Below are 27,929 nucleotides of genomic sequence, written 5' to 3'. Positions count from 1 at the left end.
GAAGGAGAAAAAAAAACTGCAAGATCAAAGAAAAAAAAACGGACGACAATTTTTAGGCACAAGTCCAAAGCCAAAGAGTAAATTTTCAATCAGCAAAGTGATCAAAGTGCGGTGCTCACAGTAAACAGAGGCGGAGGGTCTTGGCGCAGTGGAGCCGATCTTCTAACGATGCATTTATACTGCAAGTCGTCAGCAAAGTACCGCAATACCGAGACACGTAAACGGGTCGGGTGATAATTCACTGTGCGGCAGGACTGGAGAGCAGGAAGTGATGGAGAGCAGCGCAAGAGCTCAGGAGAAAAGTGTTTCTAAATGATAATCCATTCAGGGAGAGATCCGCGGATGCTGAGATTCCTGCAGCCTCCAGCTCCTCCAAGTGATGCTGAGTCCTTATAGAGCCGCTCCTGGATGCTGAGACGGAGCAGCTGATTGGCTGGTTGTTTAGTCGCCTCTTCTAAAAAGCTACTCGCAAATGCGTGCAATTTCAAAATTAAGGGGGACAAAAAAAAAGTCCAGTCATGAGAAATCAGTTGCCTGTCTTTTGATTTCTGTCACCCCCCCACCTCTCTCTCCGTGCGCGGACGGATGTGCGTCTTGTGGGAAGTGCGGTAGTTTCGCCCGTGCAAAGTGCTGTGGCACCGTAGGCTGCTGCAATAATGCGTCTCTCCTCCTGCCTTCTCCACTTGGACTCGTAACGACAGTGCGGTACCCCCCTCCCCCCTCCTTCCCCCTTTCTCTCCCTTCACACTTTGCAGTACTGCAGCTCTGTGTCGGATAGGGCGGCAGGACGACACTGCGGTACAGTGGATGCCTACAGAGTGTTGACTCGACTGTTTCCTCCCTGGTCTGGGATTCTCCCATTGCCCTCCTCCTCCTGTATAACATCTCCCTTGTTTAATTCCTAGTACAGTCCTACCTTTGCGCCTACAGCCTCTGCCCTTTTTCCATTTTGATTCTCAACTCTCGGTGCGTGTTTAACAGGGTGAAGTCAGCCATTAAAAATAGAAAAAAGTCTCAGCGCAAAGGGGCTGTTGGAGGAATGACACGTGAAACAAACCAAAATAATAAAATAAACACATGGCCAAAAGTATATGGACACCCTTATTTACATACTTTACTGTTTTTCGTGTTTTGGGCTAGACCCTTCAGTTCCATTTAAGGAAAATGGAAATTTTAAGGACATTTTTTTAACCAGTGTTTCCCACCTGTGATCACTGAAATCTGAGTATTTGTTCTCACAAATTCTAATCACAGGTTGCATATGACTAAGAGTGGTTTTAGAGGCCTGTAATGACCAAGTCTTTTACAGTAAAAAAAAAAAAAAAAAAAAGAAGCAAATACGAGGAAAAAGTCATGAAAATAAACACAATTTGTAGCAGATATATGTTATCTTTCCATTTTTTACACGACCGCAGGTTTGGAGGCGGGCCTCGTCTATGGCCTCCCATTTTGTGGGAGACTCTTCAACATGGCAATGTCCTTGTGCACAAAGCAAGGTCAAAAAGCAATGGGAGTCACATCTTATCACCAAACATCAGACCCTGACCTCACCTATTCTCTACTCTGATGTCCTCCTGGCCAGATGGGAGCGAATCCCTGCAGACTGCTTCTAAAATGTTGTAGAAGATCAGAAGCTGCTGCAGCAGCACATTAATGCCCATATTTTTAGAGAAATGTTGAGGGGGAACAATTATTAGTGCTTTCAAAAAGATCTCACCGACTTCAGAGCACACTCGCATATTACAACTTCTAATTCTTGAACTCTAGTGATGACCTTTGACCTCTCTGCGGGGTGAGGCTATTCTCTACTCTGAGATACTTAGGCAACACCATCACAGCATCTGTCTACAGCTAAAGAAGGAAGGTGACCACCTCGATGCCGTCTGGGAGCGAAGGACGTTTATGTTGGTTAGAAGGAACAAAACAAGGCTTCTCTTCCAGTCCATTTTTAGAATGTATTTTGTCCTCTTAAAATCAGCTTTTAATAGGACCAAAAACAAAAAACAAGAATAAACAGAAGTACAGAGAAGTATACTGCTCTGAAACACACAATGTTTTTCTTTATATGAATATGTTAACTTAGAAAAATGGCAATAAACAGCACTCTGACAGAAGGAAGTCACACAGATAGACTCCAACAGTCCTTAATGGCTGATCCCATGTATTTGGTTTCAGTGTTAGCGGTGTTTGCCGGTGCGGTTGAAGCGTCTGTAGAGGAAGCGGATCCTTTTCTCCAAGTTGTGTCTGTCCAGCGTCATCATTCTGTCTCCCACCATCTTCTTCTTCCTAATGAGACGCTGCAGTTCGTGACCTCTGAACCCCTTCAGCCAGCAGGGAGCCATGATGAGGTCTTTGGGGTGAAATTTAAAGTCTCCTGGCAAAACAAAGTGAGGAGATCAGTGTCTGTGTGGTGTGTGTGCAAGAAAGAGGAGAGAAAGCAAGCAAACGTTTGGGAAAATCACAGGTGGTGAACAGAGGGGATAAAAGATCAAAACTCAGAGAGACACCATCTGAAGATGTTAACATAGCCTTACATTAATTCATCCATACTAAGGTATATGTAATTTATCTTTTCAAACTGTCTCCTAAGGACTTATCATAATATATATAATATAGTATAGTGACACTGTATGAACACTCACTGATTCTTAAATCATCTTTTTCTGGAAAAATAAGTCCAGTAATTCAGATCATGACCTAAGACTGGGCTTTGATATTTTCCTAACCTTCCTGCACTAACAAGAAAACTTAATCAGTTAACCAGAAAACTGTCTTCATTCAATAAAACAATCATAAACACACAGGGACAAACTCTACAGACTCAAATAAACTTTAACTGGTCGGGGATATTTACCTAAAATGCCAATGTTATCATAAACTCCATACATGTTCCTCTTCTCCGTCCACCTGTCCACCTTCTTCGGCTGAGGGATGGCGTGCATCCTGATCTGGCAGCATGAACCTGAGGAGAGAACAGAGCTTCATGACGGTGTTGAATACCTGATTTAGCACTGCTATGATAAGTACACTCACTGATTAATCGATCAACATAAAAATGAACCGCAAACAATTGTTAAAAACAGATCAATCGTTTAAGTCACTGATCACGCAGAAATGCGAGCTTCTCTAATAAGGGTTTGGAGTTAGCTGCTCTTTCTGTTCACTGTAAACTGGACATATTTGAGTTTTAGATAAAACAGTTTGAAAACATCTCCTCGGAGGTTCTGGCAATTGCAGACCAAACTAATCAATGCACATTTACAAGGAAGCCAATTTAAACACAACGATTTCAGGTGATGTATTTAGTGCTCTAGTTTTTTAGAATATATTTAATCTCTGCTTCTTGCACATAGGTGTCCAAGTTTGATTTATGATGTGGCTGTACTACTTTTGGATCCGTGTGTAGTCTGTTTCTTCTGCTTTTGTACTACTTTATTTAAAAGCTAAGGTTTGTCTGAGTTTATCTTAAGCAGTAGTCATGCAAACTCTTCACATCAATTAAGAAAATCACGCAGTGCAGGCACATAAGCAGCAGTGGTGCTGCAGCACAGGCACCACAACAAACTGGGTCCAGGCCCTTCACGGTAGGGTGACAGTACTGACCAGTGGAGATGGTCCTGGCCGTGAGGAGCAGAGTCCCTGCAGACTGACAGAAGGACGCTCCAGCTCTCAGAAAGCCTCCCAGCACAGACATGTCGTCCTCTGCAATGACACAATAACCATCAGCTTCACATCACAGCTCCTCAGTTCACTCAGCTGAGCAGATTTAAGTGCTTTTAACGTGTTGGCTCATCCAAACACAACGTTAGCTCTTCTGCTATCTTTACATTGACCCTTAGCTTTAGCTTTAGCTTTAGCTTTGGCCACATCAGATTCAGTAATGTCAACATTACCAATTTCCAGCAGGGAAACTCAGGCCAACAGATTAGTTTGCTGTGGTTACAGCGACGCATAAACTGAAGCCGTATGCGGAAATATAACACTTGGTGTAAAAACACATATGTTATTGAGGCTTCGACACGCTCCCAGTGACTGCCTCCATCTTACTCTCTGTCCCACAATGCTTAGCGCCGGTACCATATTGTCGTCAAAGCGGCGCAAGAACAATAATTTAACGCGCTTTTGACTCATTTTCAGTACAGAGTTGACCCAGTAGAGGGAGGCGGTGTTACCAGAGGACCAAATCTGTTAAATAAACGGGCAGGCGATGATGAAGTGCGGTTATTTCTTAAAATTAAAGCAGCCAAACACACCAGTTCAGACCATAAAGTGTAGCCCATATTTAGTCTGATGTTCTGCAGCTTCAACAGTGGCAAATTGTGGCAAAGTTTTCTTCAGATGATCAAATGATCAGATGATCAAATGTCATATTTGCATTTTTTTTATGTGCTATAAAAGTGAGTATAAGAGAAAATAAGGTCAGCCAGCCCTCACACAGTGAAACTTGTCAAAAGACTTCTTCTTTAGGTAGAGGAGATTGGAGCCAGCTTGCAAGTTATAACAAAATTTAATCTTACATGTAAGAGGAGCGTTTAACAGTGCAACAACATCGTGGAGGTTACAGAGTAAAAGGCTCATGTGGTGAGCATATACAGTTAGGTTTTATAATGCGCGTTGTGGGTGTAGTTTTCACACATCGTGTGATCATCTACTGGCATGAGAACTTCTTCTTGTCCTTGTAGGTATGATGCTTCCCACCGTTGCAGAGCACACCCTCGATTGCCACTCTGTCTGGCAATTCGTGAGCATGTCCTTGGATGGCAATTCTCATAACATTCCCTCCTGTTTGCAGTCACAAGAGTGCAACTTTCCACATAACATATAAGAACTTTACCTTACATGTATATCAAAAGCCCATGGAGTGTAAAAGCGAAAAACCTGTCTGGCAGAACAATCAATCTTTCTGGACAGGAAAATTCTCTTACGGTCCCGCTGCCCCGGCGACTCCCAGAGGGTCACAACAATGTCAAAAATTAACAGAATTAACACAATGAGAATAATAGCTGTTGTCTACTCTGGAAACTTTGAGTATGGGAACATCCATAAAAGAACAGAAACTGTCCACCTCCAGGCTGGTCATCCCATCGTACCTGTGAAGTGGACCTGCCCCTAATAACTAATCATTATTTCCCTGATAGACGAAAACAAAGTAAAACATGGATGTGAATATGGGAACATATCTATTATCACCAAACAGTATCTTTTTCCTTCAATTTTTGTTTAGTTCTATGAAATCCATACAGACAATTTGAAAATGGTAGGTTGCGTCAGGAAATGTACCTTGTCTTGGAGTAGTTTTGATAACCATAGATTGTAAAATAGCTGCAAATCTAAAATGATTCTGCTGACTGATCATTGTCATGTTGCCACTCGTCATCCTCCTCATGATCCTCCTCTGTGTTTTGGCCCTCTGTCCAATGTCCAAATTTGCCACAATTGAAGCATCTGCCGTCCCCTCCGTGTCCTCGTCCCCATCCTCGTCCACCTCCTCCTCTTTGATCATTTCCTCGGTAACAAACATCATAATATTCATCAGTGGGAAATTCATCACAGTCATCAACAATAAAAGTGTCATTACTTTTAGCTTTAAGTTTCTTTTTCTTTACATTCATTTGTTCCTCACCATGTTCTGCATGATCTTTGATGGTTTGAATCCCTGCACTCCTCCATCCTACGAGGTGCTTTTTAATGTTATTGCAGATTTGTTGATGCATTCCAAGCAGGAATGCATTTTTTAGCTGTAGGTTGTAATTACTCATGTCTGCATGGTCTACAGGTATCCCACTGTGAGTTGCAAAAATCTGACTCAGCCTATCAAAATAGACTAGCACTGACTCCTCTGGTCCCTGTTTGCACTCTAACACTTTAGAGTAACAAGCCTGTCCTCTGTAGTGTTGGATTATTCTACCATACAATGCCTCTGTCCTCTCATTGTATTGCACATGTCCGAACGAGATGGGTGCGTTATTTTCGAAGGGGTCCCATGTCCCATGTCCCCTTCACCAAACACCAATCCTGTTTCACAACACATCGCAGGACTCTCTCTGTCTCCACTGTGTCCAGCCTGAAACTGTCACACAGTCTCTTTATCTCTGTTATGAATTCTTCCAAATTTAATTTGGGATGGACGATGCCAGCAGCAGCTTCTTTTACATCTGCATCAGTCCATGGTCTATACACTCTGACAGTGGGGGGTTGATTACTCTGTCCTGCTCTGGGATCTGGCATTTCTATCATAGGAAACATTTCTGCATCTTTAAGTCCTAGATTAGGTGCTGGTGGTGTTGGACTGAGGTAATGTAAAGGATTGTATACATTACCGCTTCGGGTCCGGTGTGGTTTGTTCCCCCCAGACAGAGATGGTTGTGCAGTCATGGATGATTGAGGCAAGTGGTGGGAGGCAGATGAGGAGGAGGACGGTCCTGGAGGTGAGGACTTTGAAGTGACTTTCCCCAGGAGAGGCCTAGACAGCAGAGGTGGTTGTTGAGGATCTGAGTATGGCGGTAGACTTGGGAAAGGACCCAGGGGTCTGTATTCGTGGTCCTCTCGCTTATCTCGGGCAGAATACAACACAGGATAAAGGTTAGGAATTTTCATGTCCCTTTCTGCTTCCTTCTCCTTTTCTCTCTGTCTCTGCTTCCCCCCCCCTCTTTTTTCTCCCTCTGGCGCTGAAGGCCAGCTTGTCTGAGTGCTTCGTTTAACCACACCTTGGCTTCTGTAAGGCCTTCCTTTCTTGCTTTTATCTTACTCCCCTTTGTATTTGTTTCAATCTTTGCCACTAATACTCTGCAATCTCCTACTTGCAGTTTTCCCTTAAACCCATATTTATTTCGCCATTTTTTCAAATATTTTACATTATTTTCTTTTTTCTGTTTCATGCGCTTCGCATTCCCTTCATACTGGACCTCGTCAGGTCCCTGACTTTGATAACAACAACTACTACAGCAATTACCCATATCAGGCCTTTATGATTTTTATTATTTTCTATTTCTTATTTAATTTTAATTTTTTTTCCCTCGAGTGTTATTCTTTATTATTATTATTTTTTTTGTGAGTCCCTGACTCCCTGAAGTCCCTGACTTCCTGACGTCTATTATTGTTAACTCAGGCGCTGAGAGATTAGTTTTTTGTCGTCCTTCTAAAGACGCTTTACCGTAAGTCCCTGACTTGCTATAGGTCCCTGACCTATCAGTCTTTCTGAAGACATTTACCCGTAAGTCCCTGACTTACCACAAGTCCCTGACTTGCTATAGGTCCCTGACCTATCCTTTTGTTTAACTCACCCCTGTTGTTGAGTCCCGGACTCAGGGTAGCTGGTTCGTCACTCCTCTGCTACACCCCGACACATTTTATGGACATGTAATATGTCATGCCTTACATGATGTATGACACTGCTGTGTGCTTGAAGGATGATGTAATCCCCACTGGATTGGGTGTTTTAGATCTAATATCAGCTTTTAAATGATATATTACTGTGAATGCATTACGATTGTTCTTGCTTCTACATTTATGTGGTTTTCCCCAACGTATCTGGTTATAATGTATTTCAGGATTAGAGAACTGGGAGTATGCAGGCTTTCACTGGAGCAAGAACAAAATCAGTGAGATCAGCTGGTAAAGCTGTAGCTGGAATGAAAACATGAAAACCTGGAGACATGCAAGCTGTTATTTACAATCTTTCTCTCTTCCTCTCTCTCTCTCTGCGCGCACACAGACAGAAACACACACATACTGATACTTTCAGTCTTACTATTGTAAAGAGCTGGGTGGAATATTTCGTCATTTTCAAAGAAACAAGTGTACCAGGACTGATCTTTTTCTTTATTTCATTACTGCTAAGACGTCAGCAAGTGTGTGGAAATTTAAACTAGACAAAACATTTTTAACATTTGATTCCATTCAGGTTTAACATAACCACACTGCAGTAGCCTTACTGTCTTATTTTAGTGTGCAGTGTGTGTGTGTGTCTGCACCTTTACCTTAATCCAAATTAAGATCATGCTTCAAGAAAATTACGAGTTATAGCTTTCTTTTACATTTACAAAAACACTGTGCTGAGATACTTTGGATGCACGGCTAGAAAAAGATGTACAATATAAAGTACATGTTGATTTATATGTGCAGAAGAAGAAGCAAGCATCTGTTGAAGAATTAATGAAAGATTAAGATGCAGTATTTTTCACCGTACCGTCATCTCCAAAAGAAACATTTATCACGCACTTAGCTTTTGCATCGCAGACACACAGTCATGTTACCATGCAGCCCTGAATACAGCACTGAACAAAATGCTGACTTAACAAAATTACAGATTTCTCAGCACAGCAGCATTTTTTTTCTCTGCTCTGCTTCCTCTGCCAGTAAAAGTCAGTGGAACATTATATTTAATCACCTACACATATAGATCACAATACCGTGATATAAAAAATCAAACCGCAGCTGTGTTTACAATAAGTCAGAAGATCTCAGGCTTGAATGTTTAATGTGCTTGACTTGTTAAAAGCTAGTGCTGTTGTCAGATATAAAAACTATGTCAAAAGCAGGCACGATGCAGAGAGACCTTCACACAGGAACAAACTACTCACCTGCTGAACTTCTACATAAATAGTCTGATTTGACTATTTTCCAAGATCATCCTTATTAGCATAATCATCTGTATTCCCTCAAGTTCAAAGCTCAATTGTTTCTGTGTGAGGGTTTTTTTCCTTCACCTCATATTCAGATATAGTGGAGGTGATTAAACATCAGCTCTAGGAAAGACCACCTCACAGTGAGTCATGCACATGTGCCCCCAACACTGAGCCTCAACTGTATTTTAACACCGAAGCCACGTCCTGAAACGAATATGACACAGATTTGAATTTCACATGGCTGCTACCAAGGAAAATGTCTTCACAAGATGAAGAGAAACAGCTCTTTGGTTTCACCCACACATTCTCAGGTATGTCTATCCATCTGTGTGACAGTCTATCCCAACATGCATCTACATGTGCATCTAGCTTTGCTTTCAACTTACAGTTTCGATAGATAGACAGAGATAGATAGATAGATAGATAGATAGATACTGAGATAGATAGATAGATAGATAGATAGATAGATAGATAGATAGATAGATAGATAGATAGATAGATAGATAGATAGATACTGCCTAGAAATGCAGAAATGTGCTGGTAAGGTTGTAATCAATTATGCCAATAAATGCTGAAAATACAATTAGCACCAGTTGTAAAACCAAAGCAAGTTGAGGTAAAAATACATTTCTCTTTTAACTTCAAGTCATATTTTCCTACTTTAAAATATTTATAATGAACTACACTCCCTTTGGTTCACTTTTCACTAGGCATGTTAAATTAGGCTCCAGGACAACATCTGACTGGCAGTGTAGGCCCGTTTCTGCCGCAGATACAGCGGTGTAACAACTGACGAAAAGGAAAACAAAGAAACTAGAATGGAGGGGATGATTCACTTTCATGAATATCCATCAGAACGAGATACCATATTACTAAATGATCTTGTTCTCATCATACTGGTGATACACACTGGTTGTTAACGCAAATGACTGGCAGTGACGGAGGAGTGACGGGGTGGCTTGGTGTTTTGCCATCCCGCTTTCAAAGCAACAACTACAACTTCCGTGAAAAATGCTGCAGTGATTTATAAACAAAGAACATTTACTGCGAGTGTGGAGAACTACTATTTCGACTGCACATTCGGCACAGATGCATTTCTAAAAGGGAATTTAATTTTGAAGTACAAATACAGTGTGTCTTACTGTAGATGCTACTGAGCATGGTCCTATACTGGGCTTGTGTCTTGTGTATGATTTGACCAGCCAACTGAATTATGTTACATATTGTTACATAATGTATTTAATGTGAAGAAAGAAACAGACTGAAGTAGAGAGAATCCGTGGGAGGAAGTGGGGCTCCCTATTTACATCTCTGTCTTAGAGTTTCCAAGCTGACACTGAACGACCGCATCAAGACTACAGTTTGTAGCTGAAGTCACAAGATCAGAAGAGGAACCACCAAGCACTCCGCCCACCTGAGCATATATACCGACCGCAACTCTCAAAAACACATCGGAGGACGTGCTAGTGATAGAGAAAGACAGACTTCAGGAGGTGGAAAACAGAGCTGAAAGATCAAACCAGGGAAAGACATTCAAGTGTTCTGAATACTTTTTAACAGCAGGGCAGAGAACAAACCTAAAGTTTTATCAAAAACAAAAGCAACAAACAAGATGCTGCTGGAGTATTTCATCTTTGGGTTGATTTCTTTTCTTATGACAGGTAAATTCAAGATTTCTAGAACACAATTTTTTCTATAATTTGTTTTGGGCGATAAAATGTATTTTAATGTTTTTTTTAAATATGTATTCAACTGTACATTAGATGCACAGATTTTTTTGCACATTTTCGTTCTACGGTGAATGTTTTCATGTTTCTTCCCCAGGGGCTCAGTGTGAGGTAACTGAGGTGCTGGCTGAAGCAGGCTCTCAGGCTGTACTGCCCTGTAAATATAGTTCTTCATCCTCCTCTTCTCCCGCCATCATCTGGAGTGAAGCCGACAAAGGGTAAGACACAACTTTTTGTTTGGTGCCTCAGCTCGTCAATGTCTTTGATCCTGTTTGCTTTATCTGTCCATATCCAAACACCTACAAATCCCTCAATTTCCCTCCAAAACCACACCTATCCCTCCCCTTCGAATTCAAACTTATGTATCTATATGCTGATGACACTGGATTGTTTCTGACACTTCGGTCCACAGCACTGTTTGGAGGAAGCAAAAGAGTGGTCTGCAGTACTGGGGTTCTAGCTGGTTGCAAGGGAACCAACGCGTACGATGCCCCCACTCCCAGTATGAAAGTGGTGATTACAGCCTGCAAATCAACAATGTGAGGGAGGACGATGGAGGAAGTTACTCTTGCAGAGTGGAACATAGAGACCAGGTCTCTGAAACAGTGGTCATACTCAGAATCATTAAAGGTAAGAAACTTACACGCAGCCTTAAAAACCCACATTTTGGCTGAAAACGGCAGTATTCTTTACCACACTCCATGAATTTGTTAAGTTTGGGCATCTGTATGTGTACAGATGGATCATAGAGTAGGTGTAATGTCAGTAATCTCATCCTCCCCTGTATCCTTTACAGTGTCCTTCTCTCCATTGGCTCCCATAATGGGGAATGACATTTCGATCACCTGTAATGTGACTCCTTGGCCTATCGGAGCCTCTGTGCAGTGGACATTGAACAACAGCCGTTTTGTGCCTCAGACTGGAATCACCTCAAAAAAAGTTACAGCACACAGTGTTATGAGGATGAGGGTAACTGCAGGACTGACAGGAAGCTGGACCTGTGTAGTGGGATACAAGGGCAAAGAGGGGCAAGCTTCAGCAACACTGGCAGTGAAGGGTACGATTCTGAGCAAAACAGATGTAGCAAACTGAACTATCTTAAGAAATGAAGCTAAGCTTGGCTCATCTTTTTTCCCGGTAGATGGCCTTAACCCTCCTCTTTCCCTCCCTTTCTCTCACAGGAATCATCCAACCATCCAAAGACAATACCAAAGTGTACACTGCGGTGGGATCTGCAGTCACATTCCCCTGTGTGTTCTCCTATGGTTTAATCCCCTCTCACCCAGTCTGGGAGAAACTGAAGCCAGAGTTTCTTTTTAATCCTGCTCCCGGTCGCCTTCCTGCCTCTTTCTCTCCATCCTCCGAATCTCAGTTCCCCTGGGATAAGTCTGCCACTCTGAAAGAGGTTGAACTTGGGGATGAGGGCAAGTACAGATGCTCTGGGGCTGTAGAGGGACAACGGTTGACTCGAAATATGCAGCTTGTTGTTGCCAAAAGTAAGCTTAAATGGATTCATTTAAAAAATCCACTGAATGTTGTTTTTTTTTTTTTGCCATCAACAATAATTTTTATTGTCTTGTTTTTCTCACAGTTGACAGCAGCGACCTGTCAAAGAAAAAAGGCTCAGTGACACTGACTTGCCAGCTGACTGACACGAGCGAGGTCACTGACTATGAGTGGGTTCATGTGGTCTACGACCTGAATGGCACTAAGTCAGTTGGGTCTGTCCAGAAGGGGAAGACTTTAAGCATAAACACGGTGTCAGACGAGAACTGGGGCGAATGGACATGTCGTTTCTACGGAAAAGAGGGCGTTTTGGGAAATGTAACATACCACATTCAACAGATGAGTAAGTTCTCTTTGCTGTTGAAATTGAGCTACAAATAAAATAAACCAACCATAATGGACTGATGTGCATGCAAAATGTCATATTGTGGCTTGTGGTCTGAATGTTCTTGTATTGTTTTTCCCTGTAGGTGGTCTCAGTGAAGTAAAATCGACACGTCTCTCACATAACACGGCTGCCGTGATCGGTCTCAGCTTTCTCCTCGTTGTTCTGCTGCTGATTTTGGCTCAGATGTACAAGAACCACCAAAGGGTAAACATCTGCAGTCTACAGCAGTGTGTGAATGAATTACAGTAAACCTGCACTCAGTTTTACTGGGAGTTTTGGAGGGAAAAATGAAAAAAGAAAGACAGTTGTGTGGGATGATTTGAGCTTACAGATTTAAAATATTTTTTCCAATGAAATATGCAGAATCTTGAAATAAGGGAGATTATTGTCAAAATAAGTGACATAATTGCAGAATATGTTTTGCTTCACTACTTCACGATTATGTTTCACTAGAAAGAAATTACCTTAATTCACTGATTTTTCATGCTATGTGGAAAATTATTATATGGAAACCAAAAATTAATACAAAATATGAATTGCTCGTTGAAATCGAGATGCATAGGTTCATGTATTCATGCGTCACATCTTGAGGTGGGCTCAGTGTTACTCATTAAACAATTTTGCATATTTTTCTTTCCACAGAGGAAAAGGATTTTTCAGTACCCTGCACTGGAGACGATTGTTCACACTATCTCCAATGAACGGGAGGAGAGAGAAAGGAACCAAGTGAAAGAGTGAAGACACATTAAAGCGGAGGCATCACAGGAAAGATCTCACGGCGTCCTTCTTCTTCATGCCTGCAATGCGGCTTTTGTTTGCACAAGTTTTGTAAATACAGTATTTCCAGAGCAGACGTTGTAGCAGTACTATTGTTGAATTTGAAATGTTTTGTATTCTTTCTTTGTAACTGTTTTCAGTTGTTCTACAGTATGTGATGATTTGTTTACACTTATTAAGAACAAAATGTTTTACAAATAAAGTCAATTTAAGAGATAAATCTGGTCTAATTTGTTTTATTATACATAATCTGAAACTCTCATGTCTATGAGTGGGGAATATTATTAATAATATAAATAATATATACAGTAATCTATAAAAAATAGTGTTTCATTATATTTACACAAAGCACTGGCCACATGTGTTATTCTAAAAAAGAATACATTACATTATTTTACACTAATTACAGAATCATTATTGACCATCAATTCAGACTGAAGTCCTTTGTGTCACTGGAAAAGTAGAAGTTTGCTGAACTGCTGGAGATCATCTTTTGTGTGCTTCGGCTTTTCATAAAATGCCTGCTGTCCTCGTTCATTTGTGCCTGTGTTGCGTCACCTGTTATTGGTTAGCAGTCTAGTTTTGGATCCACCCAGTGAGTACAGGACTCCGTGGTCCAGTGTCAGAGCTACACCTGACTACACTCCCCGTCTTCTTGCTCTGAAAGTCCATGGAGATCCCAAAAGGCCAAAGACTGGCTGATGCCCTCCAGCAGCCCCTCGTCTGCAGGTTGTAAATGATCCATCACTTCATCATCATCAAAGCACCAGCCTGACCAGTCCACATTAACTCCGTCCGAAAACACAACACTAAAGAAGGGAGAGATGGAAACAGAGGGCATTTACTTTACAAGTACTATCCCCACTACTGAACGTGTTCAGGTTCATTTTTCCTTCAAGAGCTGCCACTCTGTCTCAAACTGAATAATGCAGTGTGATTTTATTATTATAATTACATGGACTAATGCTGTTTAAGGAGCTTTAAAAAACCTGAAATTGGCATTCAAAATACAGTAGCAATACATTTTGCATGGTGTTTAAAAATGCAAACTATGAGAATCATCAGAACATTAAAATATACAACAACCTTAAATAATGCTCTGGTATAATATGCTGTATAAGTCTTAAATTAGTGGAAAGTAATTAAATTGGCCATTTAACAAGGAAAAACGTGTCCTGTGGAGTACCTGATGGAAACAATCAATATTTTTTGCATAATAAAATGCATTCATTGTGGTAATTAGGACTTAAAGTGTGCTTTGTGGTTAGAAACACGAAATTTCAGGGTAATTATAACTTTCCATTCTCACACAACAGTCTGTCCATTACCAGCCTACTCAGTACTGAAAACTCATTTCAATAGTACAGAATTGACAGCTTAAAAAGAAGTAGAGATCTTAGAGAGATCTAGAAGAGATGATATACTTTGTCTGAATTGTCATATTTGGAGGTTGTGCCTTACAGTATCCAGAAGGTGAAGTGTTCTTTTCACAGCTGGATCAAAAATAACACAAGTTTACAAAAGCTCTACTCACTCTACATACTCTTGGTAATCCAGTTCTGTGCCTGTTCTGAGGCACAAACCTGCTAAACCCCTAAATAATAATAATAATAATAATAATGTTTCTGCGTGTCTCTAAACTAAAACTGTGGCCATTAGGAAACTAAACTGTGGCTCAACTTGCTCTACGTTATCCAGATCTGAGTTTGAGGTGCAAAGATTGAGAGACTGCTACAGTTCAGTTTAATTGGGAAAATGAAATTATGTACCACTCTTGCCTCTCATGTCACTTTTATGAATGATGTGTGATTTTTGCATGTTTTCTTTGATAGTGAGTGACATACTTTTAAAGCTTTAGTTGTAGAATGATTGTTTCTATCATTGTTCCTACAGTATTTGCATGGCTTCCTTAACAAACTTTTTTAACTGATCAGTTTTATGTTTTGGTTCACTTTTTACTCAGTGGTTTGGTGTGTTCCTGAACTACACTGATGCTTTGTGGAGACTTTGTGTAAGTTTGTGTTTCTGTGTTGGTGTCTCTCAAAACCAAACCCACACATGTTAATTAGTCAAACAATGGAAAATATGTGAGGGACCCTTTGTCATACTAACCTGTCCCTCTTCTCATCTCCATCTCCGTCCACTAGCTGCTCCTTCCATCCTTTACTCACTGTGAGAGCTCTGTGTCTCATTAGCGCCACCTCCCCCTCCAACTCTGTGTCTCTGTCTCCATTGCTGGTTGGTGGCGATGGCGTGGTGGAAAACGAGGGGGAAGGAGGAGGATACCTTGACCTCAAATTGGATGGTTCCACATTTCTGTCTCCTTTGAATCCATCTCTGTCCCTCACTCTCTCTTTGGCTCTTTCCAAAAGACCCTCCAGAGGCGAGTGCTGCCCATTTGGATGGTGTCCTGAGATGGGAAGACGTGTATTCTCTGCTCGGGGTAATGTGTACGGGCTACTGGAGTGCAGATGAAGTCCACGGCCTCCTTCAATCATGATGTTGGGAATGGAGGCACTCCTTTGGGTTTTCAATTTGGGCCTTTTGTTATTGTGGTTAACATCTGGCAGCTCAGATTCAGACAACGTCTGGGGGTCTGGAGAGACTCTATTATGCATGTTCCAAAACATCCCTTGGTTCGGCTTCAGGGAGCCCAGCTTTAGCACCCGGTGTGAATCAGAGGTTTGGGCAGAAGGAGCATTGTTTCTCTTGATATTTAGATTGTAGTCTGAATCAATGTCAGAGAAAGTGTAGTTGCCTGAAGCAGAACAAGTCTGTCTTGAACCCTGGGAGAACTGCTTAGATGTCTGAGTAGAGGGGGTCTGATGGGCACTGATTGGCCTCCTCCTCCGTAACCCGGGTGACTTCAAGTTTTTGGAGAAACCCCAAGCCTCTGCAGATGTCTTCATGTCTCCAGAAATTCTCCTCAGATCCTGGTAAACAGACTGGGAATCAGAGTCTCTCTGTGTTGATATTAATCCTTCTCCTGGTGGTCTAAAATGCTCAGGCTTCTCACTGGATATTTTTGGCTGGTAAGGAAGCTGTAAAGTACTATCTTCGCTTGTTGGGTAGTCAACATCTGGATATTCACCAAGTAAGAAAGCATGTGGTCCCGTTGTGTTGTGTCTTAATGGATCAGCTGCCACATTGTGATAATGATCCAGATTAGGAGCAGATTGTACCCTGTGGTTCGAGGTCACCCTTGGCTCCTTTGTCATCATGTGAGTTTCAAGCATTTTCTCTTCTTCGTCTGTATGGACCCCAACTTGTTCTCCTCTCACCGCCATCTCTATCCATTCATCTGTTTTGATCACTTGTTGCCGTCCAGAAAAGCCTTTACGCACTGATTTACGGCGGTTGTCAGTGGGCTCAGAGTGCAAAAAGGAAACAACAGTACTGTTAGTGGCCACATCATCTGGAGTTTGATACTGTTCCTCCACTTCTTTAGACACCAACATCCCATTTATTGATTGGGGGCTAATGAGTTCCTCAGTAAGATCATCCACAAAAGTCTCCTCTTCTGATTGTGTAAGACGTTGTTCTTCTGTCTCAATATCACTCATCTTGGTTTCTGTAACAGGTTTGGCCTCCAGCTGCTGCATTTTCCAGTTTTCCAGTTGTCTGTTTCTCTCTTTTTCTCTCAGGATCCTCAGTGTTTCCTGACAATGTAACATACAGTTAAAATGAATAAAACATTCAACAAATAATGAGCATATTATTTGTAATTGCGTTTCATTTAACAAGACTAGGAATCTACAGCCATGCTGAAGGCTCTGTGAGGCTGCTCTCAGACTTGAGATCTAAATGCTAACATCAGCATGACAACAATGACAATGTTAACATGCTGATGTTGTATAAGCATAATGTTTCTTCTTACTGTGACTAATAAGCAAAGCGCTCTGACATTTTTTTATCTGCTAATTATCAGTACGTGTCTGTAATACTTCCTGCAAAGTGATGTGACTCGTGGCAGGTCGGAGCTTTTCTATCACACTGACGTGTTTTGGGGAGTTTCAAGTGTCCCACTAAATCAAACTAGCCAAAGACGTCAGGGTAGTGGTCACCCTGTCAGAGTTCAGTCCAGCCAGTTACAGCTGGAGGACATCAGGTCACTGCAATTACTGCAGCTGTGCAGTACCACGTGTCTGAATATGTATCTAGGGCCAGTAGTACATCCGGATGTCTGATTTGCTTATAGCTCTAGATGATGAAGTATATCCAGTAAATAGGGCTTAGGGCGTGTTAATGTTTTACTGTATTTGAAGGAAAAAAGAAAGAAAAAAGAAATTAACCCACATAATGTAGGTGCTGGGCTATCAGTAAACAGTGTCAATGAAAGAAGGGGTAACGCCTGCACACTTGCTCCATGCCATGAGAGTTTAATACTGACAATGTTTTGTTAGTGTTAAACTCTCATGGCATGGAGCAAGTGTGCAGGCGTTACCCCTTCTGTCATAAATATACTGTACTTCCCCAGAGAGAGAGAGAGAGACAGAGAAAGAGACAGAGAGAGAGATCACGTGTATGGACAGAGGTTGAGTCACAAAACAAAGAATTAACATGAAGCCTAATGTAACTCTGTATAATTTACAGGTCTATCAGTCTTCAGTTTGTGAGACAGCTGTCTGATATGAACAGGCCCATTGCTGGTTGAATGGGCATCGATAGGTCCATGTATGTTTGCTGACATATCTCAGTCTGGACCAAAGTGTTGGACAGAGAACTGACCCACAGACCGACATTGCCGTTAGCTATGTAAATGTATACTAACCTTTGCCTGGTGGATATTGGTGACCCATGTGGAGCAGCTCTCCGAGGTGCTGGCAGCAAATATGTAGAAATTCATAGCACTCTGAAGCTCGCCTACCTCCACGAGAACAAATGAACCTGAGAGAAGAGGAGTAACGATTATTCAGGCTATGATATACACTGTGTTCCAAATTATTATGCAAGTAGGATTTCAGTTAAATAAACTTTAGTTTTTTTGTTTTTCAATGAAACATTTTGCTTGTGTTGTTTCTCCTGTCTGTTTAAAACACTGACATCAATTTCAGACAGGTTTGATAATTTATTTGGTAGGTGAGCCTAATTAAAGGGAAACTACTTAAGGAGGTTGTTCCACATTATTACGCAAGTCACAGGTTTCATGCAATATGGGGAGAAAGAAAGATCTTTCTGCAGATGAAAAGAGTGAAATATTGCAATGCCTTGCAAAAGGTATGAAAACACTGGAAATTTTCACGAAAACTTAAGAGAGATCATCGTACTGTGAGAAGATTTGTGTGTAATTCAGAGCGCAGACGGGTTCGTTCAGATAAAGGTGCACTGAGGAAGATTTTTGTCAAGCAAATACATCGTATTAAGACAGCAGCTGTTAAAAAGCCACTGCTGAGCAGCAAACAGGTATTTGAAGCTGCTGGTGCCTCTGGAGTCCCAAGAACCTCTCGATGCAGGATCCTTCAGAGGCTTGCAGTTGTGCATAAAGCTGTATTACGGCCACCCCTAACCAATGCTCACAAGGAGAAACGTTTGCAATGGGCTTGGAAATACATGAAGACCAATTTTCAAACAGTTTTATTCACTGATGAATGCCGTGCTACACTGGATGGTCCAGATGGATGGAGTTCTGGGTGGCTGGTGGATGGCCACCATGTCCCAACAAGGCTGTTGGGCCATGGTGGCTGGTGGTTGGTCAGCAAAGAGGTGGTGGAGTGATGTTTTGGGCTGGAATAGTGGGGAGTGAGCTGGTAGGCCCCTTCAGGGTGCCCGACCTCTGCAAAATATGTGGAGTTCCTAACGAATCATTTCCTGCCTTGATATAAAAAGAAGAACCGTGCCTTCCAGAGTAAAATCATTTTCATGCAAGACAATGCACCATCCCATGCTGCAAAAAATACCATTGAGTCCTTGGCTGCTATGAGCATAAAGGGAGAGAAAATCATGGTGTGGCTACCATCATCCCCTGACCTCAACCCTATTGAGAACCTGTGGAGCACCCTTACAAGGAAGATCTATGAGGGTGGGCTACAGTATACCGGCAGTATACCTCAAAACAGCAGCTCTGGGAGGCAATTCTGGCATAATTATATGAAATCCAGGCAGAAACTATACATGGACTCACAAGTTCAATGGACGGGAGAGTTGTGAAGGTGCTATTCAAGAAGGACTCCTATGTTAACATGTAACTTGGCCTATGAAGATGTTTTTGATTGAAACAGCATTTATTTTGAGAAAAAAATATCTCCTAATGCAGAGAATACAACAGATTTGCATTTTCAATTCTTTATAACCTATTGAAAGCTTTGAAACTCTGTTGTGCATAATAATTTGGAACACTGTATTTTGAGTTATTTAAAAAAAACACTGTTGTCATCATCTGAAGTTTTGTTTAATAAAATCCTGATTATAATATAATTGTTGAGGATTTAAAAAATCGTACTGACTGTCATTTGTATTGACTATTTAGGAAAAACGAACAAAAACAGCAAATGCGTAATAATTTGGAACACAGTGTATTTGCACGGGCTCAAACTGTCTTGTATCGTGATCATGAGAATGTGTTACTCACAGCCATCTTTCAGTGCTATGCAGTACGTTCTGTCGAGGGCCAGAGGAGGTCGAACTACCTTCAGTCGCTCGCCTTTCTTCTGGACTTTGGTCATTAGAAGAACATCTGAGAAAAGTAGAGCCACTACCTCCAACTGCATCATGCCATGTGGAAAGAAACACAGAAAAGTCAAAAGTAACGATCACGATGCTCTGAAGAGATTTACAGATTTACATTGTGTTCTGTACAGTATCTGAGTGGACCAGCTCTGCTCACTTTGCTGTCTTTCCTCCCCCGAATCTTCAAGTTGTCCTCGAGCAGCAGCTTACGTATGATTTCAGGACCTACTCCTCTGATGGGGCATGTTAGGTCAAACTGACAGATGTCTCTGACATGCTGTCAAGGAAATTAACAAAACATACAAAAGTAAATATCAGTTTTCTTCAGTTGTCAGTGGTCTACATTATATACAGAGCCTCTGTATGAAGTGACTGTATGCTTCTTGTTGGGAAGTCAATCAAACAACTAGAAAGAGACACAAAACAGCTACAAAGAGATGTGAGAGGCGTCTCTTCCAGTGTCGACATCTTGTTGAGAAGGTGGGAGGCTTTTATATGTCTGTGCGTTGGGGCTCATTGTCTCATAATACATCTATCTGTGCCATATTATTTTACCTTGTCAATTTCGTCATTTATTCCCTCCACCTCGTATCCCTCCACCCTCTGAGCAGAGATGGCGAGAGCCAGTTCCTCATCTTTTTGCCTCAGGTAGTCATTGATACTGTCCAAAAAACTGTTTACACTGGATAACTGTAGAGGAGCAAGCAGAAGATCAGTGTGAGTCTGTGGGAGTTGTGTTGCTCTGCAGAAAAAAACAAAAAAAAATGCATCTGAATGAAGACTCATTTCATCATTCATTCAAATATTTACAAAAATTGTGGCCAGGAGACTTGAGACTTGAGACTTGAAAATTGACACGTTCATGAAGACCAACTTGGGTAAAATCTATGCATTTCTAGATGATACGTGGAAATCTTTTTAGATCATACACTGCGCTAATGTGGCAAATCAAGCGATTTCACCATCATTTTACCACAATTAATGGTCATCCTTTAGAGGTAGAATAGGAAAAAAAGACTATGTGGTCATGATCATTCATTATTTTCACTCTCTCTCTCTCTGACTCTCTTCCCTTCTAACTCCATCAGGGCAATATTCCTGTAATACCATACATCTTTTACCCCTATTTTGATGGGGTCAAAAGCTTCTCTATCTTCTCTATCTGTATAGCCCTTGAAAGAGCCCGCCCACGCGATAGGTTTGTGTCAAAACTCAAACAAAGAATCTGGCAGCGCAAATGAAAAAGCCAGAAGCATAACCGAAAGAGAGAGAGGGCGAGAGCAAAACTACATCCTTGAACAAAATAAAAGACAGAGTTATTTGTTTTCAAGAGACATTTTTTATTTTGAAGGTTATAATTTTTTGCTTGAGTTCATTTTTTTCTCTCTCAAATCCATTTATTTTGATTGACTTTTAATAAGTTTTACTTGAAACTTTTGAAACAAATCTGATTCCATACCAGGGGTGTCCAAATTACGGCCCGCGGGCCAACTGCGGCCTGTGGTCCAATTTTCATTGGCCCGCAGGAAATTCTAAAAATGTATTGTAATACGGCCACACATGGAACCTGCGCTGGACTGTGTTGTACTTCTTAGTCTCACCGCTAGGTGGAGTAACTGTCTTGAACGAGGCAGCTTCTCCATAAAATGAGTAATGAAGAAGAAATTTGCTACAGGTGACCCAAAATGGCAGAATTAAGGAAACGTAAGAGAGAAAGTGAGTGTAGAAAGTTTCAGACGCGGTGTGCGATGAGAGCACAGCTAATAACTAATGACGATCACTTTTGCATTACGGAGGAGCTGCTTGATGTTAGCAGTCTAAAGAGCACCAGGACGGGTGAGGATGTTTTTGAAGCTGTGCCAGGTGCAGTTGCCATGATGGGACTTAAATGGGACAGGTGAGCGCAAAGGAATCTACGGTGTCTGCCGAGGGGCAAGAAAGTGGAGGTAAGGCTGTTAATACGAGCGCGGCGGTTTTATTCCCTGAGATCAGAAATCAACCAGTTTTGAAGAGATAGATAGATAGAAATACTTTATTGATCTCCGGGGGGAAATTCTGATGCTACAATAGTAAAGAAGTAAAAGTGATCACCACCATGAATACAAACAAATAAATGAGCAAAATAAAAATTGACAAAATGTTGCAGGTAAAAAAATAAATACAAAGGCGATGTACATCACCTCTAGTGGATTAAAGTTAGCAATATAGCTCACTTCTAGTGAGTGGCCCAGCCCGTATGTTTTTCTGTATGTTTCTGTAGTTTGGACACCCCTGGTATAGGCCATAATGATTTAAATGGTTCTCACCATGCCTCTGAGCACGTGCTGGACTTGAGGGTCCTGGGTGGTTTTCAGCACAGCCTTGAGCAGAAGAGGGTACTTGGTGATCCTCTGGTGGGGTTTGGCCTGCATGTCCCCGAGCCGCATCCGCTCACACTGAGGGTGAGTCTCCACCCACTGGACAGGACAAAAACATTTTGATGAAAACTATTTTTGTTACATAGTGGCCTGAAACCACCTTTATTTTTTTGTTTTTGAAATACATTTTGTTTGTGCATCTCAAAGCACTTGAAAATTATATGTAATATGTATTATCAATTTATCTTTCCATAAACAATGGTGTACGTGTATTACGTGTTTTCATCATTTTTGATAGAAAAAAGTTCCTAATGAAAACTGTTCAAAGGGAGGTGTGTAGATAAATGGAGTGGTGGCAGAAGACTGACATTTCAAAGCCTTGAGAGAAAAAAAATGTACCAAAACAAGTGAGCTAAGTGAGATGTTTTTGTTCTGTCTGACTGGAATGAGCAGACCCCTTAACACCCACTAAATACCATTTCCTGTTAAAATGTGTCTTTAATGTGTTGTTAAATTTTAAAATCACATTCCACTCAGGTTGACTAATGTGATGATATGACTCAAGTGAAAAAGTGTGTGTTTTGCACATTTGCTGTAGTGGTAGAATTGTTAATTGTAGGGTGACATGTGTCCAACAAAATGCACATGAATTCCTGCTTTTAGTCTTACAGGCTTTGTGTGACTGTCTAAAGACTGCAGCAGGGCCTGCTTGTCATGCAGTCACCATTCCTATAAATGCCCTGTTCTCAGTTTTGTGAACAAAGCCTACTTTAAACCGCTGTTAAGTCTGAATCATTTGGAGGAGGTGATGATGTGACAAGTGGTTGCTCAGGATGTAACTGTGACAGGTCGCCCACAAGGTTATGTAAACACCACAGAGCACAAATTAATAACACAACAGTTATTCATTACACTGAATTCCACTCAGGTGCTCTCTGTGGTCATAATAGAGTTTGTGTGGGTGAGTGTCTCAGTGTATATGTGAGTTTACATCCTCACATTCAGGTGTTTGCTGTCACAATTGTGCATGTTGTGCGTGTGGACGTCTACTGCTTACTGCACCTGGACGTAAGTGAAGAAATGTGGGTTGCTCTCCATCTGTCTGCGTGTGAACTCAAGGTTATTTTCCTCCTCCCAGCAGTAATGCTTATAGGAAGAGAAGCGCTCATGGAACTGTGGACAAAAAGAAAATAATGATTAGTGACAATGTGAAAAACCTCCATTGTATTTACATCTATTCTTTTGGCAGGGGCAGTGGCATCACAAGTCCAAAGTCCTACATTCAGAATTTCTCTTAAACGGAAACTTTGCATTACTGCATATGTGAGACAATCTAGAGGGAGCTCTGTCACTTGAGGTATAATCGGTCTGCGCTAAGGACTTGCAACAGGCTTGAAAATGGAAAAAATCTGAAGGTGTGGAAAAAAAAGTGAGCATGTAACATCTCTGTAGCCCAAATCCTCATCTCAACTGGAGGCTACATTCAGTTACTAGTCTGTTACTAGCACACTAGCAACTGAATCTCTAACTGTCACCTGTCAAGTTACACTGTGAGTAATGTAGGCGCCAGATTTCACAAGGAAGAAGATGAAATTCATGCAATAAAAAGAAATACTATCTGTCTGTGGTGTATGGATTTTAATTCCTTTTGAAAAACTGTAAAATTGAGTGACATAGTGTTACACACACTTGAGCAATGAACTTTTATATTTAAGAAAATGCTAAACAATTTCATAAAAAAAGCCAGGCAGTGCAAGTTTTAGCCAATATTTCTCAAGCAGCAGTAAACTGTGCATTTGTTGGGAACTAATAACTTTATCTATTTATAGATCAAGTTAGCTGAATATTTTTTCTTTCTTTTTGGGATCTTGGCCTCATATGATTTATCATTAGTTATGTTTATTTGCTCTCTATAAAAGTCACTCAGAATTGAATTGCAAGAAAAAACTACTTTAGTAAGAGTAGATAAGTGTTATCAGCTTAATGCAGTAGAATTGCCCATTATATTACATATTATATTATTGGATTATTATTTCTGAACATTTAGTAGTATGCATTATGCAATTTAATGTTATAGCTGGTTAAGTTAGCACTGTTTTTTAAAGAGATTTTCATGCTGTATTTATGATAGGACAGAGTAGGTTAAAGGGGGGTATAGAGAGGGGATGACATGCAGCTGCTGTGGTGCTCTACCAGGTTAGCTACCTGGGTGCCCCAAGTTGGCACTATTTCTAACTTTTTTTTAATGCTGTTGTCTACTTTATCTAATTTACATGCATAAACAGGTTCTGCAGAGTAACTTTAGCTGTCAGATGAAAAGTACAATATTTCTGTCTGAAATGTTGTAGAAGTATAGTAACAAAAAATTTAAATACTAAAGTAAAATAGCTCAACACAATACTGTAAGCAAGAAAATGCAGTTTGTTATTTTCTTCCATTGACAGACAGAAACACACCTCTGGGTGTTTTTGTAATGTATCTTGCAGAAGGTGAGTTCATACCTGCAGGCAACCAGCCTCTAACCTCATGGGGTCAAACGGCTTGCCTGTCCTCCGCACTTCCTGTAACATGGGATAAATCACTTCCTGCCAGAACAGCTGGTGTGCAGCGAGGATGGAGGGAAGGTTGCAGAAAAGCAGCTCAGGGGTCACCTGTCACAGGAGGAAGTCAAAGCAAAATAAAAATCTTAGTGTTTAAGTTTACCTCCCCTGCTTTGTGATGTTTTCCGTCCTCTCAATGGAAATGTGTTGTTGTGCTTAATTTTCCACTTGTGTGTTGTGTTCTGTATCAGACAGAGCGGATGCTCTTGTTGTGTCTGTCAATGTATGTCAGTGGTATGCAGAACAGTGGAAAAAAAGGCCTGCACATTAAATATGCTGTAGGTTTTGTGTGTTTCCCGTTCAGATGAGGCTGCATGTTCTGCAGACTGACCTCCAGGAGAAATCCATGCTGGTGCAGGTTGACAAGGGCAGCATTAACCAACTGTGAAACGCAGAGGCAGCTTTGTTAAACATCCTGTGGAAAATCCCTTTTCAGGTCTGACATACATAAGAAGAAGATCTACTGTATTTAAATGACAGCAGGAAGAGGAGGACATATTACGTCTTTGATGATAATTAGCTTGTTGATGTAGGTGAGCTCAGTATGGACTAACTCCCACAGCGCTTCCTGTTGGTGTCTCTGCGTCTTAGACATGGTCTGACCATTGAAACAGGACAGAAGAGGAAGGAGGAAAGAGAATGGAAAGGAGACAATAATTAGAAAAGCTTCAAGAATGTGTAAAATGTACATACAGTTCAGGTACAGTAAGAGCAAGAGAAGCATTTAAAAGATAAGTCGAGAGTCAATACATTTCTCATTGTTTATCAATCCAATGTAAGTACGTTTATCTGGAGCTCTGAGCACATTCATTCCCACACAAGACATAAATCACAAAAATGTTCTCTTATATTATAAAGAATGACAAATAAACTGAGCACTTCAAGTTTTATCAGATGTTACTCAAAGAGGAGTAAACTGTGTTTGAGACTACTTTCAGTAGTTGCATGTTGGACCTGTCAAACCCAAGTTGGGCAATGTTGTGTGGCTCATTGATATGTTTCTTTATAGCTTTGGACAACAATGGAGATCTGTACAGGACATTAAGCTTTGGGTCCACAGGTAATACTTGCTAGTAGGAAAAATTCCTTTCCTCATTGTTGGTTTTGGCCTTTTAGTGGGTTTTGTTGACCGTAAGAGAAATTCAAAGTGTTGCCAGAGTTATCATGGAAGGGCTCATACTGCGTGAGAGTGCACTATATCTGTCCAGTTCTTCTCCAGCGTCGTTCCCTGACTTTCCTCCTTCCACTTCCACTTTAGACTGACTGGCACTGCGAAGGTCTGCAGACTCTGCTTCAACACGTCCAGCTGACCTCGCTCCTGAGGGGTTGATAACACAGAGGAGGACAAAAGTAAGAAAGTGGAAGGACAGGAAGAAAGTGGTTATATGTTACATTTATGTTCGTCAGTGGAGCAGAACAAGTAGTGCTGCAGGTTTTTCAGTTGTTTGAGTGCGAGTACACATTTTGAGCAGGTCTGTATCTGTTACTAAGCATGTCAGCATATAGTGTGATGAGCAGGAAACAACATAATACCTCAGACGCCAGGTTCTTCTCAGACACTCCCTGGCTGAACAGGACCTGTCTCAGTGCAGCTCTGGGCTTGGCTCCTGCTGACGCTCCCTTAGTCACTGTTGCAAAGTCAGTCACAACCTTCTGCTTCGTCCGCCTCTGGAAAGGGAAAATACGCGTCAGGCATTATAATTTCAGGTTGTGCATTTCACATTTCCAAGATCATATCAACAAGCATTCATAAGATAAGAATGAAACTGAGCAATATATGAATTAGACTGTGCTCATGTACCTGTGATTTGTGTTTTGCAGATGCCAAAAGCAGAAGTCAGTGTCACTCACACTTCTTACTAGTTTTGTTACTAGTCTTTACAACTAATGCTCCTCTGCAAGTCATGCATTTGAAATCTTACTTGGGTAAAAGTGCAGAAGTGTTATAAGCAAAATATACTTAAGGTGCCGTAAGTAAAAGTATTTGTTAGGCCGAATGACCTCTTTCATGCATTGTCATGTGTATTATAGGTTTTAAATAACTGATGCATGAATGTGTAAGCAGCATGTTTGTTAATTGCTGATATTAACTACTAAGTACTGAGCTGTTTAATTTGCAATGAAGACATCAATGTCTATAATTGAATCCTAAACTGTTATCAATCTAAGGTTTTTCTGTATTTTTGCAGGTTGTTTTTAAAATAAAACTTTAAAGGCACTTTATAGACAAAAATGACTTGATAACAGGGGTATGTTTTCACTGAAGTGAAACAAGAAATGTAGTGGAGTAGAAGTATGAAATAGCAGAAAATTGAAATACTCAAGTAAAGTACAAGTAGCTAAAAACCTGAGTAAATGTACATAGTTTAATTTCACCACTGGTAATGTCAGCACAGAAAGATGCCACCGCCCTCACACTTCTGTCCCATTTCACTTGCCTGATAGCCCAGCGTGTTGAATTTGTGTTTGTCTGCTGACCCCCTGTGGTGATTATTTATTTCTGCAACTGCTGTCCCATCAGCAACGTCTGACTCTCTGGTTTCCGTGTCCCTCTGCCTCTCGCCCTCCATGCCGCCCTGCCACAACACCGGTGCTTCTTCCATCAGTGATTCATTTCCCACATCGTTGTTCATGTGCGGTGCTTTTGAGGAAAGGCTGAGGATAAGTACAGAGGAGAATAGTTTGTTATAAGCAAAGGTTTTAAGAAAGCAGAGGCTTAGGGGGTGGGGTGTTGTGTGCTTTGTTATCATTATCATTACATCATTATTTTAAAGGGTTTACAGAGGCTGTCTTTTAAGAGCTAAAGCTGGGTAAACAAACAAATACAGACGGCACCAAAAGAGGAAAGGCTGGAATATTATAAACAATTGATTAATTCATTATTTAAGACCTTTTTGGCTCCTGACCCCTCAAAATAGAGCATTTCTGCTTGTCACAAGTTTCATGTGTCTACTGGTCATGAACAGCTCAACCGAAGCTGTTTTATTTACAATGTAATGTTTATTTTTACAGGGATCAGTATAGCTTGAATCAGTGCCACATCACTTGTGGCCTAAGATAGAACACAATGTCACTAAACTGGCTTTGGAATACATTGATCTCAATAACAAACGGCAAATCATTCATGAGGACATGAGGGATCCCTCTTTAAAAACTGTTTTGTTTAAAGTGATCCCAGTTAAGGTCCAGTGGGAGTTCTGATCATGTTGATCCCCCGAACAGAAAGCAGACCTTACAGTCCTCCACCGTGTTGCTGAGCCAGAACCCCTGACAGGTACCAT

The 27,929-nt window shown here is 41.1% G+C and overlaps 4 protein-coding genes across 4 annotated transcripts; 1 reads left to right on the top strand and 3 right to left on the bottom strand.

Moving 5' to 3' along the window:
* Positions 1 to 1,908: 1,908 nt before the first annotated feature.
* On the bottom strand, positions 1,909 to 4,050 carry mrpl51 (mitochondrial ribosomal protein L51). The gene is made up of 4 exons (XM_070835666.1): positions 3,894 to 4,050; positions 3,604 to 3,702; positions 2,855 to 2,962; positions 1,909 to 2,374 (listed from the first exon to the last, which is right to left on the bottom strand). The coding sequence occupies exons 2-4, from the start codon at positions 3,692 to 3,694 to the stop codon at positions 2,178 to 2,180; spliced, it is 396 nt and encodes a 131-aa protein (XP_070691767.1). The 5' UTR covers positions 3,695 to 3,702; positions 3,894 to 4,050; the 3' UTR covers positions 1,909 to 2,177.
* Positions 4,051 to 10,123: 6,073 nt separating this feature from the next.
* LOC139205655 (lymphocyte activation gene 3 protein-like) lies at positions 10,124 to 13,178 on the top strand. The gene is made up of 8 exons (XM_070835933.1): positions 10,124 to 10,288; positions 10,452 to 10,572; positions 10,767 to 10,984; positions 11,151 to 11,411; positions 11,536 to 11,850; positions 11,946 to 12,203; positions 12,331 to 12,452; positions 12,891 to 13,178. Exons 1-8 carry the CDS (start codon positions 10,240 to 10,242, stop codon positions 12,984 to 12,986), a joined length of 1,440 nt encoding a protein of 479 aa, XP_070692034.1. The 5' UTR covers positions 10,124 to 10,239; the 3' UTR covers positions 12,987 to 13,178.
* Positions 13,179 to 13,299: 121 nt separating this feature from the next.
* LOC139205323 (uncharacterized) lies at positions 13,300 to 16,196 on the bottom strand. The gene is made up of 2 exons (XM_070835496.1): positions 15,138 to 16,196; positions 13,300 to 13,834 (listed from the first exon to the last, which is right to left on the bottom strand). Exons 1-2 carry the CDS (start codon positions 15,932 to 15,934, stop codon positions 13,654 to 13,656), a joined length of 978 nt encoding a protein of 325 aa, XP_070691597.1. The 5' UTR covers positions 15,935 to 16,196; the 3' UTR covers positions 13,300 to 13,653.
* On the bottom strand, positions 16,000 to 27,281 carry LOC139204856 (pleckstrin homology domain-containing family G member 5-like). Its single transcript, XM_070834874.1, has 14 exons — positions 27,087 to 27,281; positions 26,182 to 26,316; positions 25,829 to 25,966; positions 25,151 to 25,246; positions 24,980 to 25,030; positions 24,550 to 24,699; positions 23,111 to 23,221; positions 21,998 to 22,147; positions 20,247 to 20,381; positions 19,849 to 19,968; positions 19,594 to 19,726; positions 17,797 to 17,912; positions 16,208 to 16,684; positions 16,000 to 16,104 (listed from the first exon to the last, which is right to left on the bottom strand). The coding sequence occupies exons 1-14, from the start codon at positions 27,279 to 27,281 to the stop codon at positions 16,000 to 16,002; spliced, it is 2,112 nt and encodes a 703-aa protein (XP_070690975.1).
* Between the last annotated feature and the right edge of the window lie 648 nt (positions 27,282 to 27,929).

Source organism: Pempheris klunzingeri, chromosome 8 (genome assembly GCF_042242105.1).
Source record: "Pempheris klunzingeri isolate RE-2024b chromosome 8, fPemKlu1.hap1, whole genome shotgun sequence".
Taxonomy (NCBI): domain Eukaryota; kingdom Metazoa; phylum Chordata; class Actinopteri; order Acropomatiformes; family Pempheridae; genus Pempheris; species Pempheris klunzingeri.
This window is presented reverse-complemented; position numbering and strand designations above follow the sequence as displayed.

What these genes read in the sequence shown, in the direction of transcription:
- mrpl51 (XM_070835666.1), bottom strand. Translation starts at nt 3,694, where the DNA reads ATGTCTGTGCTGGGAGGCTTTCTGAGAGCTGGAGCGTCCTTCTGTCAG. An exon ending in GGCCAGGACCATCTCCACTG is followed by an intron (nt 2,963 to 3,603) that starts GTCAGTACTGTC and finishes TTCTCTCCTCAG; the next exon opens with GTTCATGCTGCCAGATCAGG. An exon ending in TGATAACATTGGCATTTTAG is followed by an intron (nt 2,375 to 2,854) that starts GTAAATATCCCC and finishes TTGTTTTGCCAG; the next exon opens with GAGACTTTAAATTTCACCCC.
- LOC139205655 (XM_070835933.1), top strand. Translation starts at nt 10,240, where the DNA reads ATGCTGCTGGAGTATTTCATCTTTGGGTTGATTTCTTTTCTTATGACA. An exon ending in TGGAGTGAAGCCGACAAAGG is followed by an intron (nt 10,573 to 10,766) that starts GTAAGACACAAC and finishes TTCGGTCCACAG; the next exon opens with CACTGTTTGGAGGAAGCAAA. An exon ending in TGTACAAGAACCACCAAAGG is followed by an intron (nt 12,453 to 12,890) that starts GTAAACATCTGC and finishes TTCTTTCCACAG; the next exon opens with AGGAAAAGGATTTTTCAGTA.
- LOC139205323 (XM_070835496.1), bottom strand. Translation starts at nt 15,934, where the DNA reads ATGAAGACATCTGCAGAGGCTTGGGGTTTCTCCAAAAACTTGAAGTCA. An exon ending in GGAGATGAGAAGAGGGACAG is followed by an intron (nt 13,835 to 15,137) that starts GTTAGTATGACA and finishes TCCCTTCTTTAG; the next exon opens with TGTTGTGTTTTCGGACGGAG.
- LOC139204856 (XM_070834874.1), bottom strand. Translation starts at nt 27,281, where the DNA reads ATGAACAACGATGTGGGAAATGAATCACTGATGGAAGAAGCACCGGTG. An exon ending in ATATAGTGCACTCTCACGCA is followed by an intron (nt 25,247 to 25,828) that starts GTATGAGCCCTT and finishes TTCAATGGTCAG; the next exon opens with ACCATGTCTAAGACGCAGAG. An exon ending in CATAGCACTGAAAGATGGCT is followed by an intron (nt 17,913 to 19,593) that starts GTGAGTAACACA and finishes CTCTTCTCTCAG; the next exon opens with GTTCATTTGTTCTCGTGGAG.